Source organism: Caretta caretta, chromosome 13, assembly GCF_965140235.1.
Source record: "Caretta caretta isolate rCarCar2 chromosome 13, rCarCar1.hap1, whole genome shotgun sequence".
NCBI classification, from domain to species: domain Eukaryota; kingdom Metazoa; phylum Chordata; order Testudines; family Cheloniidae; genus Caretta; species Caretta caretta.
Window position 1 is genome coordinate 13,238,087 of NC_134218.1, and position 14,564 is coordinate 13,252,650.

The 14,564-nt window shown below is 41.7% G+C and overlaps 1 protein-coding gene across 2 annotated transcripts in view; it reads right to left on the reverse strand.

Moving 5' to 3' along the window:
* The window catches only part of CASS4 (Cas scaffold protein family member 4), a 33,939-nt gene extending 19,442 nt beyond the window's left edge, over positions 1–14,497 (reverse strand). Inside the window, exon 1 of one of the 2 annotated variants that reach the window (XM_048820710.2) lies at positions 11,206–14,497. In XM_048820710.2, coding sequence (XP_048676667.1) covers positions 11,206–11,241 — 36 coding nt within the window. In that variant the 5' untranslated portion in view covers positions 11,242–14,497. Of the gene's footprint in view, positions 1–7,725 lie in introns of both variants that reach the window. The other variant, XM_048820711.2, reaches the window with a different exon arrangement.
* Between the last annotated feature and the right edge of the window lie 67 nt (positions 14,498–14,564).

The window sequence follows — 14,564 nt, forward strand, 5'->3', positions numbered from 1 at the left end:
ATTACATATTATTTGTATCACAGTAATACTTTAGAGCAGGGGTGGGCAAACTATGGCCCCCGGGCCGAGTCTGGCCCCTCAGGGCTTTGGATTCGGCCTGTGGGTTTGCCCCCGACGGTGTCGCAGGCCCGCGCCACTCTCAGAAGGGGCTAGCACCATGTCCCTGGGACCCTGGGGGTGGGCAGAGGGCTCCGTGCGTTGCCCTTGCCTCCAGGCACTGCCCCCCACAGCTCCCATTGGCCGGGAACGGGGAACCGTGGCAAGGGCAGCACGCGGAGCCCTGTGCCCCCCCTCCCCCAGGGGCTGCGCAGGGACAAGGTTCCGGCTGCTTCCCGGAGTGGCACAGCATGGGGCTAGGGCAGGCATGCAGGGAGCCTGCCCTGGCCCTGGTGCGCACCGTTGCCACCCCAGAGCCGCTTTAGGTAAGTGGCGCCGGGCCGGAGCCCGAACCCTTCCTGCACCCTGCCCAGCAGCTTCCTGCCCTAAGCCCCCTGCCTGCACCTTGCACCCCTCCTGCACCCCAACTTCCTGCCCTGAGCCCCCTGCTTCACCCTGCACCCCTGTGCACCCCAACCCCCTGCCCTGAGCCCCCTGCTGCACCCCACACCTCTCGTGCACCCCAACTCCCTGCCCTGAGCCCCTTGTCCCACTCTGCACTCCCGTGCACCCTAACCCCCTGCCCTGAGCCCCCTGTCGCATCCTGCACCCCTCCTGCACCCCTGCCCTGAGCCCCCTCTTGCACTCCACACTCCTCCTGCACCCCAACCCCCTTCCCTGAGGCCCCTCATATACCCCGCATGCCTCCTCTGCCCCAATCCCTTGCCCTGAGCCCATTCCTGTACACCCCACCCACTCCCACACCTCGCACACCCTCCCGCACCCCAACTCCCTGCCCAGGCCCTGCATACAATTTCCCCACCCAGCTGTGGCCCTCGGCCCAAAAAGTTTGCCCACCCCTGCTTTAGAGCCCCAGTCTTGGGCCAGCACCCAAATGGGTGATGCACAGACACTTTGAAAATCATTTGTAAGTAAATGTAGTAGTGGTGAAACATGCTAGATTGGCAGACTAAAGCCCCCTGTAATACCCCTGTGAGGAAGGTATTATTATACTAGTTTTATAAGTGACTAAACTGAGGTACAGTGAAATTAAGAGAGTCACTGACAGAACCTGGCATAACACGAGGAGCCCCCTGGCCTTTGCTCTGCCATTCACCAACACTCTCACAGCATAGACTCGTGCACTCAGATCCTCCATTCTGTGATTTACATTTACTCTGAGAAGTATAGTGAATTACTAAGCAGCCATTGCTTGCTCTAGTTGTTCCGAGATGCTTTACAGTAAGACACTGACTCTTAAAAGAGCTCAGCCTGGTACCTGATTTTGTGCCCACAGTAACTGTGTGCATAATTTTGTGGCTGCAAATAACTGCAGACCTATTTTATGAGATTTAAACGTTTGACTACCTGATCTGCCAGTATCGTCAGGCTGCAAGTGTGTTATCAACTGCATCTGCAGTTATTTGCCCCAAGTTATTTGTGGGTGCAGAATTGGGGGTACCAAACTTGAGCTCATTTTTCAAAACCAGGCCCCAAATATTCTTTCACACTTGCCTGGGACATGTGTAAAGACTCACTATCAAAGGCCCTTTCTGTTATTTGAGCAGAAATGCTCTCTGAAGATTGTGTGTGTGTTCATTAGCCAATCATTCCCACGATCACTGAGACCTCTGTGGGCTGCTGGGATAAGAGATAGTTCTGCTCTGAGGCCAATGGGAATTGCATTTTTTGTTTGTTTCCAGAGAACCGGAAACTGGCTGTCTCACACCATCAGCCACACAATGCTGACTAGGACAGCTGTATGCAGCTCTTGGGTAGTTTTACATGATCTCTATACTTCTCTTTAATGTGCACTTGAAACACTCAATGCACTATAAACACTAAAGCAGCAGAGATGAGATCAAAGTATGTTTGTCTGTGTTGTTTGTTGCTTCTTTAAAGGTCCCATCTTCCCTAAAAACGCAGTATAGCAAGGACACTAACATTTTCCCCATAAACCCCACTGCTACCATAAAAAGATAAAGGAACATGATATATTAGAAACCAAGTCTCTAAGGTGCCACAAGTACTCCTTTTCTTTTTGCGAATACAGACTAACACGGCTGTTACTCTGAAACCTATCAACAGATGATGAGTTAATCATTCCCACCGCAAGGCAAATTTCAGATAGCCAATCAAAGAATTTAGGCCTAGAAAGTGACCATCATCCCCAAGCCCCCCATGAGAATTTATTCTCCTCTGAATATGTATGCATAACCCCTATTTATAACCATGTGAGTTAATTACATAGTTTGAGAGGAGGAAAGTCACATTAAAGGCTGATAACAGAGATGGTTTAGCTGTCTAAAAGCAGCAGTTTTAGCTCCCTGGAACACAAGTTAGAATCGTTGTTCAGTCAACACAACCCTTCACTCTTCTGAAAAGGTAAATTAAATTCTTCCTTATCACATAATGCACCTGATCAGACAAAATCTGAAAAGGTGAGGTTTTGCACAGATATAGGTCCCATGATCTGCCTGGCTGCTAACCTCCACCCCCAAACCTGAAATGATTCATGGACATGCAGTACAGAATTTGGGAAGCACATTGGGAACCTTAAGGATGAAAGTTGCTATGTAATTGTATGTTTATTAATGAAAAATAGTTGGAAATAACGTGGTTAGAAGTCCACAAAGCTGACAATGCAATTATTTAACCTTAAGTAGCTGTAGCTACATATACAAAAACATAGCATATATTTAGAAATAAAGAAAAAATGTTATTTTACAGCATGATATAGAGTTAATATTTCCAAGAAATAAACGACACAAATATGTTACAGAAAATAAAATCTAGTAGACATATAAGCAAATGTCACTAGCAAAATATTGCACGTTACAGTAGTCAGCATGTTGGCTTTCCAATCAGAGAAGGCTGTTGAAATGTTGGCATTTCACTTATGGACACCTGCAACTTGTATTTGAAAATCCTTATTAATTATTAATTTTATTATTATTTAATACAATCCAAAAGCATGCTAGGCATTTGACAGAATCTTAATTTCTAAAGAAAATAATTCCAAAGATTTTTTCCTTCTATTGTCTTTAGTTTGCTTTTTTTTTTTTTAATAGCTATTTCAAAAGTCTGAACACAGTTTTTTAGTCATGGGAATTTCGTCTGCAGATTGAGATTTACATTCTTAAAAGATGTTGTAGCCACATTTTGAGAGTCTTTTAAAACCTTTAAAGTACTCTTTAGTGCAGGATAATATGACTTTAAATATTTGAGCAGAAGAAGAAGATACAGTTAAAAGCTGTGGATAGTTTGCAAAACAATTATGTTTATGTATCAGTAACACCTCTTGGCATGTTTACTGAACTGTTTCCAGTTAATCTATTCACCTCAGAAAAGAGCTGAACAAATAAACAATTCCACATGCCTTTTAAAATGTGGAATGAGGTTCCCAGATGAGTCCTTTTTAAATAGTCTAAATTAAGCCAATTTTATGTGACAAATTAAATTAACTGTAGACTGCCAACAGTTAAAATATACTAACACATGCAGAAGAAAAATAGAAAATCCTCAGATTCTCTGAAGTTTCCCTAAATATATGTGCCTTCATTCTGACTATGCCTGACCATATGTGTTTGCTCTTGGTATAGATGATATGTAACATTTTTGGTGGAGCACAGGTGATCTGAGATGCTTTCATTTAATCCGTGGATCTGTTTGTGGTTAATGTAACTAGAAAATAACAAAAATGTAGCAAGCATTAACTATTTGGTTTGATTTGACCCTTGTTCCATACACAGAAGTCCCATGTTTTTGCGTACGGAAATTTTTCAGGATTTGATATAAATAAGTGTTTGAGAGCTAGGAACGGAGAGGAACACTTTATCTATTTTATTCTCTATGCAAAGGGTTATCTAACTGTTAGAGGACCACTTAGGGATCTAATTAACTGTTCATTTCCTGTTTTTTAGTGGTTTGAGTGTTATTGAACTCGAGGTTCTGGAAGGCCATGAGATACCACAAGGCAACCATAGCTCTGCATTAATTAAGGGTTTTTTTGGTTAGCGAATCTAAGCATCAGGTTTAAAATTCCAAGAACTACAAATTTCACATCCAGAAGGATCAGCTCAGCTCTTGGAAGGATGAAGATCTTTCCAAACTGGAAAAATTGGCTTCCATTCTATGGGCGATACCTTTTGGAGGAGACTTTACACGTGGAGTCCTGTTTCCTCAGTACTTTATTACAGGGAGTTGGTAGCGGCTCTATAGTTAAGGTAGTTTCCTACTATAAATCTATTTTTCAACCCTCCTCAAATCCCGTCCCCTCCCCGACAAAACTGGTCAATTCCTGACTCCACTGAAGTCAATTGCAAAACTCCCATTGACTTCAATAGGGCCAGATTTCACCGTATTTTCCTAAAATTTCACATGCCACAACTCCTGCCAGAATTTTTCCAGGAAGTTGGGAATCAAAAATAATAAATGAGTTTTAAAAATACAATATTTTTTAAGAAATTCCCTGCACTTAATTTTTTGAAAACATTCATTTTTTTCATTTTAAAATGTATTTAATTCATTTATGTATGTTTTGACTCATTCTATCTCCAAATGGTCTTGGTCTAAAGACTCCAGATGTGTTGGCTTGCTGGCCATACTGAGGTTAGCGGCCTGTTAATAGGTTTAGGTACATTTAGTAGGGAAATTACCAAGTTTAGCTATCAAGGCATATTGAGAGCTTTAGGTGGGTTGTATGTACCCATCACTAAAGTAGGCAACAAAGAAGATTGACTAGAGCAGGGGTTCTCAACGTTTTTCTGTCTGAGCTTCCCCCACATGCTATAAAAACTCCATGGCCCGCCTGTGCCACAACTGTTTTTCACCGTATAAAAGCCAGGTCCAGTGTCAGGGGGTAGCAAACAGGGCAATTGCCGGGGGCCCTGTGCCATAGATAGCCCTGCGAAGCTAAGTTGCTCAGGCTTTGGCTTCCGTCCCAGGTGGCAGGGCATTTCAGCCTCGCACAGAGTCTTCAGCTTTCTGCCCTGGCCTCAGTGAGTCTAACGTCTGCCCAGCTTGGTGAACCTTTTGAAACCTGCTTGCAGGCCACCTGAATCCCTGTTTGAGAACCGGCCACTGGACTAAGGGATCATTAAAAGAGGGATATAGAGAAGAGGCACAGAAAAGATCTCTGTCCTTTGCCCAGCCAGGAAACTTTGCTGCCCAGAAGAGGCTGCAATAGGAACTGGAAGATAACCTTGTTACTGGGCTTCATCTAAAGAGACTTTGTAAATTAAGGACTGGTTGTTTTCCCCCAACTTTAGCCCCCCTGAGTAAGCCATCCTCTCTCTGCCACTGTGCACTACACCTTTTAAAAGCTAAACTTGTTAAAAAGTCTGGAAACTGAGCAGTAAAGGGATTCAGTCAGTGCCCTAATCCCATCTATTGTTTCCTTTATGGCCCACTTGATTTAGAGGAAATTATTTGCAGAAGTAACATTGTGCCATGTATCTAATTGCAAAGGTTCCATTTTAGTTGTTGCTATATTTTTTCCCCCTTACTAACGTAATGGTGATTGCATGCTATCCCACAGGCTCATATGACATTTAAAATAGGATGATAGTGACTGTCTGAACTTGGTCAGAATTAAATTTGAAAGCCAAGTAAAATAAAAGGTAATTGGAGAAACAGGCTGAGAGAGGTTGTTTTGCCCATTCACAGTGAATCAGTAGCAGAATCTGGACTAGAGGCCGAATCTCCTAGCTCCCAGAGGTGCCAGAATATGTGCTCCCGCTCCCCGCCTCATTTGGAAAATGTCAATGAAAAGAAAAATAATTGTTAAATTCCCAAGTTTTTGTTTAAAATTCCTCAAAGGCTTTGGTTTTCTGATTTAAAATTTTTAGGAAAGCAGGTACTTCTTGTGGAACTTTTCATTGACTTGAAAACCTAGCTTTTCCACTTAAACAAACAAACAAAAGCTGATGGAATTTTTTTGACCAGCCATAATCACTAAATCACACTTCCACCTACATGCAGGAAACATAATTAGAACATGTTGAAGCTGATGATGTTAGCATGCCCCTTATATAGTAACGAGGGGGAATTACCTCCTAAATTACAGTTGCCAGGGTCAGCTTTATGTGCTAGACAAAGTCCAAACACACAGTTTTCCAGTTTGCAGAAGTTCTTACCTTTCTGCACAAAGGAAACTAATGCTAGAAGAAGTCATTCCACCTGGCATCACGGGGTTAATAGAAAAATGTGGTCTGTGGAGTGCGGTCTTTTTAAAGCAGGGGTCCGGTAATTTGGACAATGTTGTCTTCCCAGCTTGGCTGCTTTGTAATGTTGGGCAAACATTTAACTTCTCTGTGCCTCATGTTGCCCACTTATAAAATGCGGGAGCAAAATACTATTCACAAGATTTGCTGTGAGGACTGATAAATCTTTGCAAAGTGTTTTGAGATAATCAGATGGAAGGAACAAGTGCAAAGAATGTTCGTTACTAATATCTGTGGTTCAGCTTTCCATTACTAATGTGGAGGCTCAATTTTGAAATTTACAACCTGGATCTCAAGCTGGACATTTTTATATAACCTTCTGAGGTCCCTTCCAACCCTGATATTCTATGATTCTATGATATGCTGTTACAGCAAGCTTATATGTGCAGTGCTGAAAATCCAGACCAAAATATTAAGACACATTTATAACAGATATATGATCAGCGTTGCATGGGGCTGTGTTGTTTTCCCATGAAAAAACGATTGTATTCAAAACTTTCTAAAGACAGAAGGAATCGTACTGGCTATTTGCTCTTTTTCAGTTCAGTCATTACTGTAGAACAGTATTTTAGGATGTGTTCAGTCATTCTAGTGTATTTTGTCCTCTCTGCACAAATGTAAACTCATATTACTTAACACTTGTACATCAAGGGGATAATCTGCCCATAGGTTGTATTTGAACAGTTCCATAAATCATATATTTGTCTTCTACTACACCGCACAGACATTTGTATGGCTTCCCTCTTTTGAATAAGGAAAAGGAGTACTTGTGGCACCTTAGAGACTAACACATTTATTTGAGCATAAGCTTTCGTGAACTACAGCTCACTTCATTGGATGCATCCGATGAAGTGAGCTGTAGCTCACGAAAGCTTATGCTCAAATAAATGTGTTAGTCTCTAAGGTGCCACAAGTCCTCCTTTTCTTTTTCCGGATACAGACTAACACGGCTGCTACTCTGAAACCTCTTTTGAATGAGATCCAAAATGAAGATGAGATGCAATCACTTGTGCTCATTAAAAATTCCATGGTAATTATGAAGGCAAATGGCCAATTAGACATCTAATAACCTGCCATTGTCATAAATGTTGCTTACCAGTACAGTATACTGTATCACTGTATAATTCTTTACTTACAGAAGAATGAGTCAAACCTAACTTCTTTAGACAGACACTCTCCTCCTCTCCTTGATAAAATAGAGTAGTATTTTTTCAGATAACTATGGATTGCATGTTAAAAATTAAGATTGTATGTTACAAAGTATCATGTTAGGAACTAATAAACAGAAATAGAGCATGCTTTAAACAGAGATTGTAGCAGATGCAGATATACATTCCATATACATTCTCACAGAAATGCGATGCCATTAAATAAAATACAGCAGAAGTAATAATCTAGTACTTACATTGACTTTCATCTTGTCTTTTCTCTATTATTCCATTACCTAAATGAGAACAATACACTCTCCCCTTCTCAAAGTGAAGTTCTTCAGCTCAGACTGAAGTACGGTAAGGTTTGGCTAGAAGCCTGGGTATTAGACTTTCAGCCTACACCTCCCAGTGCTGGACTTACTGTGAACCCTGCCGAGGGTGAAGTGAACAGCCACTGGGAATGAATGGAACTAATTACATAGTAAATTCTCTCTAACGTTACATGGCCTGCAGCTATGTTCATGCAAAAGAAGGAATGGCACTCGGTCAAGCCTCCAGGAAGAAAAGGCAGAAACCAAAATAGGAATTCTGATATCGTAGAGCTATAAGAACGTCACGTGGACACTGCAGTGAAGCTAAGACAGAGTGATTTGAGTGCATTTGGGGGCTTTTTCCCAAGGTAGTATCAGTTCTTCTTCCTCCTCGATTTGTATTTAAAAATACTTCGATTTTGAATTTTTCATGTTCAGGTCACTAGAAATGTCATGGCTCAGCAAGACCTTTACAGCTATATAAAACACTGCAGAAAAACCACATATTTTAAAAGCAGAGAATCTGAGAGACCAATGCAGAACAGTTCACGGTTAACATCTTCTGTTTTGTACAATTTTCAAAGGTTCCTTTATACAGAAATTATCTTGCCTCCATTCTGTTCCTTCCTCTTTCTACAGTAAGCATGTTCACTCTCTCTCCCCAAAACACTTTTATAATGAAAAACTGTGCCCGTGTCTTGCAGGGGGCAACAGTTGGATTTTTGTATTTTTCTCTCTAAATTTTAACCTTTTGCACTTGAAGTTGACTTGGTAATGCAGAAACATCCAACCAACCTTTCTAGTCATGCAAAATATCTGGTACAATGAAGCTCACTTGCAACAAATTCTGATCCTTTTCATGTGACAGGCATTGGTATTATCAGTTGTGAACGTGCAAGAAGACAATTCAGCCTAGAGAAATTGCACAAATGTACCACCACAGACCATAGAATTTTTAAAACTATATTTTAGAAACAACAATGCAATCTGTTGCCACAGAGCTGCTCTAAAGGTGGCATAATTGACCACAGGAAGACAATGCCGACTTCAATAACATAGAGCATGCATAAGGCCTACGCTACTCCACAGCTCCCTCCTATACTAGAGGGTCAGGGGATGGGATTTAGAGAAAGAGAGCATGGCTGCGGATTCCATAACGCACATCTGACTCCTGTTCCCCAAAGCTCTTGACAAGTACTGTAAGTTAGGCTATTCTAACTTGCTGCTGGTGGCTGACTAGCACATAGCCAACTCAGGCACCGGATAGCTTAAAATCCTTGCACAATGCACAGCAGAGCCTGGGAGGTTGCTGTGGTTGCAAGGTGAGAGCATGCAACTAAAATTCTAAGCGCTAGGTGTTCTCCTCTGCAAGCTTGATCACTTACTTGCAAGTATGCAATTAAAAAAAGTATGCGCATGTACTGAGCATTTGTTAATGAGAGAAATTTAAGAGTAAGCTTAAGCGTGTCTGACAGGAGCTTAGCTATCTGCATCTTTTTGTTCTCACTTCATGCTGCTGCTAGACAGGATCAACTTGCCAGCCACCCACCAGAACTCATTACTATAGGACGGGGCCCTGTGCACATGCTGTCTCCCTGCCCAACACTTTTTACTTTGTGCATATGCACATAGGACGCTGCACCTGCACACTGTACAATCAGCCCTCAACGCATATCCAAAAACATTATAACATGTCCACAGAGCATGAGAATGCACTGGATTCCATTACAGAAGCAGTTTGTCCTGCAAAGGTTGGGGGAGAGGGGGCAAAAGTTGCTAATGATTAGCTGTGGCAATAACACTCATAGACCCTGGAGCTGGGGGCAGACGAGGTATCCAGGACATGGCCTTACCACTCTTTGGTCACAATACCACTTGCTCACATTTGGAGGGGGTGGGTGTAGGGGTTCATGGGCAGGGGAAGTGCCAGGAAGCTGGTGAGGAAGGGGGCTAAGAGGGGAAGAGGAGGGTCAGAGAGAGATGCAAATCTACCCCCCCACACACACACATTTAAATGATGCTCAGGAGCCCATGTTAACACTACTGTTTAGTTCTTTCATCATAATGGGAATTTCTGCACAGCCACAGCTGACAGCCACTGTGCTCCAGCTATAACAGGACTCAGTTTTTGCCCACCGATCTTGCCAAAGTGTTGCTATCACAGAGTAAACTATAAAAAATGATGTAAGGCCATTAACATGACATTGCCCGAGAGCCGCTGGGATAATGGGAACCAATAGGTCATTTAGCATGTTGCATCAGAAACTTGAATGGTTTCCTGACTTCTTACCATACTTCATCTCCATGAGATATGTGTATTTGTAGAAGGGCAGTGCTCAGAATTTACAAGTCAGCTTGATATTGCTAAATTCAGTCAGCCACTGCTAAACTATTTTGACTTCTGTGACCAAAATATCATACCTGGAAATTTGCTAAATTGAAAATAAAAGCATTAGGAGCCAAAGAGAGGGGTAATAAGATAACTTTTTAAAATATGAGTTTCAAAACATAAATGGATCAAGTTTTCTTGTCAGTAATAGAGAGGAATATGTGTCCCATTGTCTTCTGATGAACTTAACATGGAATAAGAGAGGTCAATTTTTTCAAACAGACCGTGACAGAAAACTGAACACAGTAAATGTTCCATGTAACTCCTATCAGGTGCTTTTCCTTACATTTCTGGTATCGAACTCCAACCCCCCCCAAATCATATTTACATGATCAAGGTCATGAACATTACACTGGGAGCCAAGAACTCCAGCATTCTCTTTGACCCTGACATACACTGACACTTTCTGCAAGTTATTTATATTGCAGTCGGGCCCACATGTTGCTAGGTAGAGTACAAACGCATAGACAAGTTCTCTACTTTGAAAAGCTTATAAACCGATTTTGTAAGTCTAATAAAAAACCCTCCATAATTTAACTTGTTTTTTATCCTGCCTGTAAAATAGGGAACTAACTTATCTACCATACAAATGTGTTGTGTGGAGTGTTTAGTTAATAATAGTACATTATTATACCATCAAAGAGCTTTACAAAGCATTATGAGATAGTAATAAGAGAGGTGGTACCTTCAAGACAGAAGCTGGGGCTTACTTAATTTTTGTCAGTATAATTAACGCTTCTAAAATCTCTTAGGTTTCCTTTTATTCAGAGTTGCATCCAAGGAGAATTTCTTCAGACACCAATGCCAGTGCCACAGCCAGAAATACAACAGCAGAAATACAAGCAAACATCCGGTACCTTAGCATCCAAACCAAAAACTCCCTTTCCACAATTAGTTGGTAAAGATATAAAACATGCATGATACTAGAAGAGTTATTCTGAACTAAATATATCTATCTATCTATCAAATCACACTTACTTCAGCTCCTAATATTTTAAGTCATTAAATTCTGTTCTCATAAACCATCAACCTACCGTTGCAGATGTGTTGATTCTGCTATTTTTATCCATAGCTATCACCAAGCAGCCGTGCCACTTTGAATATTATAAATAATCACTGTATAACCAGTGTTATACAGAGCTCAGTTTTGCAAAGTCACAATGTGTCAGGAACTATTTCGCAAGAAAAAAAAAAAAAGTCTGACAAGTATTGCCCTGAAAGCATTTAGCTATACAAAAGGTTTCCCATAGAAGTCAATTTCTGTGACAGCAGACAAGATTAAAACAAACAAAAAACCCTAACAGCGTCTACAACGAGAATAACTGTCTAAAAAGTGGAATTTTCCTTGATCTGTCTGTCATAGACTTGTTGCAAATAACCACAGATACAAAAAACCCACGCTTCTGCTTTGCTACATGTTCCTGTAGTTCCTAATTTAGAAGCTTGATGGAAGAACAGTTTACTACAAGTGTTTGCATAGCACTTTAATGAAATAACTGACTGCCACAATCCTATGAATTCAGGATTTCTATCCAACATTTTCCATATCTTGCAAAATTTTCTCACATTTATTACAACACAATTATTATAACTTTGTGTTGTAATAGCCTGTAAGCTCTATGGGGTAGGGAATTTGTGTTCTTACATACCTACAAGGCACCACCATACTACCATATGTGTTGTAAGGTACATTTTGTATGAAAGACACTGAAAAATTTAAGCAACTTTGACTCATCTCAGAAGACAAATTGATCAGTCTGGTCTCCTGTGATATTCCTCTACATTTTAAGAGGATGAGTGGTGGAGTATGACTCTCCCATCTAATTTACTCTCATCTGCTATCCAGCCACCTGGATTTTTTGTCTAACCCTTCGGGCTGGTGTCAACTAGGTGCAGCATCGGCACATAAAAAGCGTTGAGTTAGAATGCTTGAAAAGTATCTATTCAACTAAACAAGCTGAACAGAAAATTTCAGAAATCTTAGGAAAGTACAGTTACTTAAACTGCACTTCGATTTGTGTTGTCCATATGGATTCTACTTTTGGTGTGCATGTGCCATGTGAAAATGAGATCGAATTCATTTGGCCAGCAGTCTATATTTGGGCCACACCTGTGCCCTAGATACTCTGCATTCCTCCCCCCACAGGGGCCCAACTGTTCCTCAGTTCCCTTTACTAATACAGAATCCCACTGGTATAAGACTCTGTAGAAGCAGGAAAGGAAGGTGAGCCCCAGAATTCATGTGGACAACACTTCCTGAAGAACCAGTTACTGTAGGATAACCATTTTGCACCCGCTCCCCAGTGTCTGTAATGTCCACATGGATTCCATTCTTGGTGGCTAACGAACAGTCATCTATTTAAACAATGACTTCAGGACTAAATGGGCATCCAATTTGGAAGATTCTGCCAAAGAGTAGGGACTTGTAAAGGTCTGGATTGAGCCCCACATTGCTGTTCACAGATTTTTGAGACAGACATTTTTTGAACAGGCTACCTAAGCTCTAGCGCCGGGGTCTCAAAGTCCCATCCTGTGGGACATCTGCGGCCCGAGAACCTCCCCCACTGCGGCCCACAGAGGAGAGACGCATGCAGACAAGCTGCAGGCAATGTCTGCTACAGGAGCCACCCTCCACATCTCCTATTGGCTGGGAGACAGGGACAGAGATACTATCACTAATCACCAGGCAGAATCATCATCATTAGTTGCCGGGTAGAGACAGCCATAGAGGCAGTGTCGCTTTTTTCCCCCACAATGAATATAAACAAGTCAAAATATTGAACACGACTATCTGATGTCCACCTTGCTGCAATCCTGAAGGTTTCAACTGCTGTCACTGAGGGCAAACATCAACAAACTGACACAACTGAAGCGTTGCCAGGTGTCTGGCAAACACTAAAAACTCTCTGGCAGGTGAAGAATTGTATAAAGTTATATGAGTTTTATTATTTCTAAGAAATTCAAATAAATTATTTTCTTTTCTGAACACCATCTTCAGTGACATTATTGGCTCACTGAGAGGAATGGCCCTGACCCTAAGGTAAATTGAGTTTGAGATCCCTGTTCTAGTGGAATGAGCTCTAACCCTCGCTAATTTAGAATATATTCTGATGTAGTCAGAATCCCACTTAGAAAATCTCTGATAGTGAACTTCTTCACTTCTGCAAAGGCCCCAAATGGTCATGTTTGGCTTCAAAATTAGGCGCAAGCCAGACCTCTAAAGGGAAGTACAAAATGTCCCCCAAGAAGTGCTACGTAGCTCTTAGCACGTAAGCTTTTACATAAGGGCTTACCTACATTTACAATGCTGTAGCAGCTCAGCTGCAGCACTTAGTGAAGACGCTACCCATGCCGAGGGGAGAGCAATCATCAGGGGTCTGAATGGTTTTGTCCCATTAATGCAGAGAGTCTCTTACTACATTACATTTGTGAAGTTTAACTTCCCCTAGGGTTGAATGAGATTTTGGAAAAAATTGGGAGCTGAATGAACTAGAATACTAAAACAAATATGGGTAGGAACTTGAGAGTGACCCTATCCTTACAAAATGCCATATAATGAGGAGCTGATGGGGGGCCCCAAATCTTTCCTACTCTTTTAGCTGATGTAATAGCTATTAAAGAGGCAATCTTCATTGGTAGGTGGTTTAGGGGAGACCTATCAACCCTGTTAGAACGAGAGAGGACACTCATCAGCCTTGAGAAAAACATGAATCAGGGCCCTAAGGAATCTTGCCACTGCATGGAAGGAAAAAAACATGGGGGTGGAAAGGCTGGTGGTGTGCAGATATTACTGCTAAACAGACTGTCGTAGAGCTGATAGAAAGTCCATCTTATTCTCCTAGCCATGAAACAGTCTGCTGATTTAGTAGGTAGAACCAGAGCACTCAGTAGGGCCATTACTGGCTTCTGGACTGTAAAAGATTAGCTTATGATTAGAGATGTGTAACAATCGTGTCTTGTTAGTCAGATGACAATATGGACTTTGGGACGCTGGGAGCCTGGTGTGGACTAGCTGTCTGTACACACCTTGTTGGTAGCTTATTAATATGTGTTGACCTAGTCTTTGAAATTGAACCAGATCAAAGCATATTAATGACTGTTAATGTATGCATTAGCACGATGCAGTTGGTCTAGGGTCTGTGATATTTTGTGTGTGTGTGTGTGTGTGTGTGTGTGTGTACATACGTACGTACAGATTCACACTTCAATATGCCACGAACAAGTTCACATATACAAGCCCTGAGTGATAAGAGACTACCTAAGTCAAACAAAGACCAAATGCATGCTATACAAATTACATACTACCCGACATTTGTAGTCATGTCTTGGCACTGATGGGTTCAGGTCAGCTTGCAAGCCTCTATTTGCTTCACAGTTACAGCAGTTAGTTAAG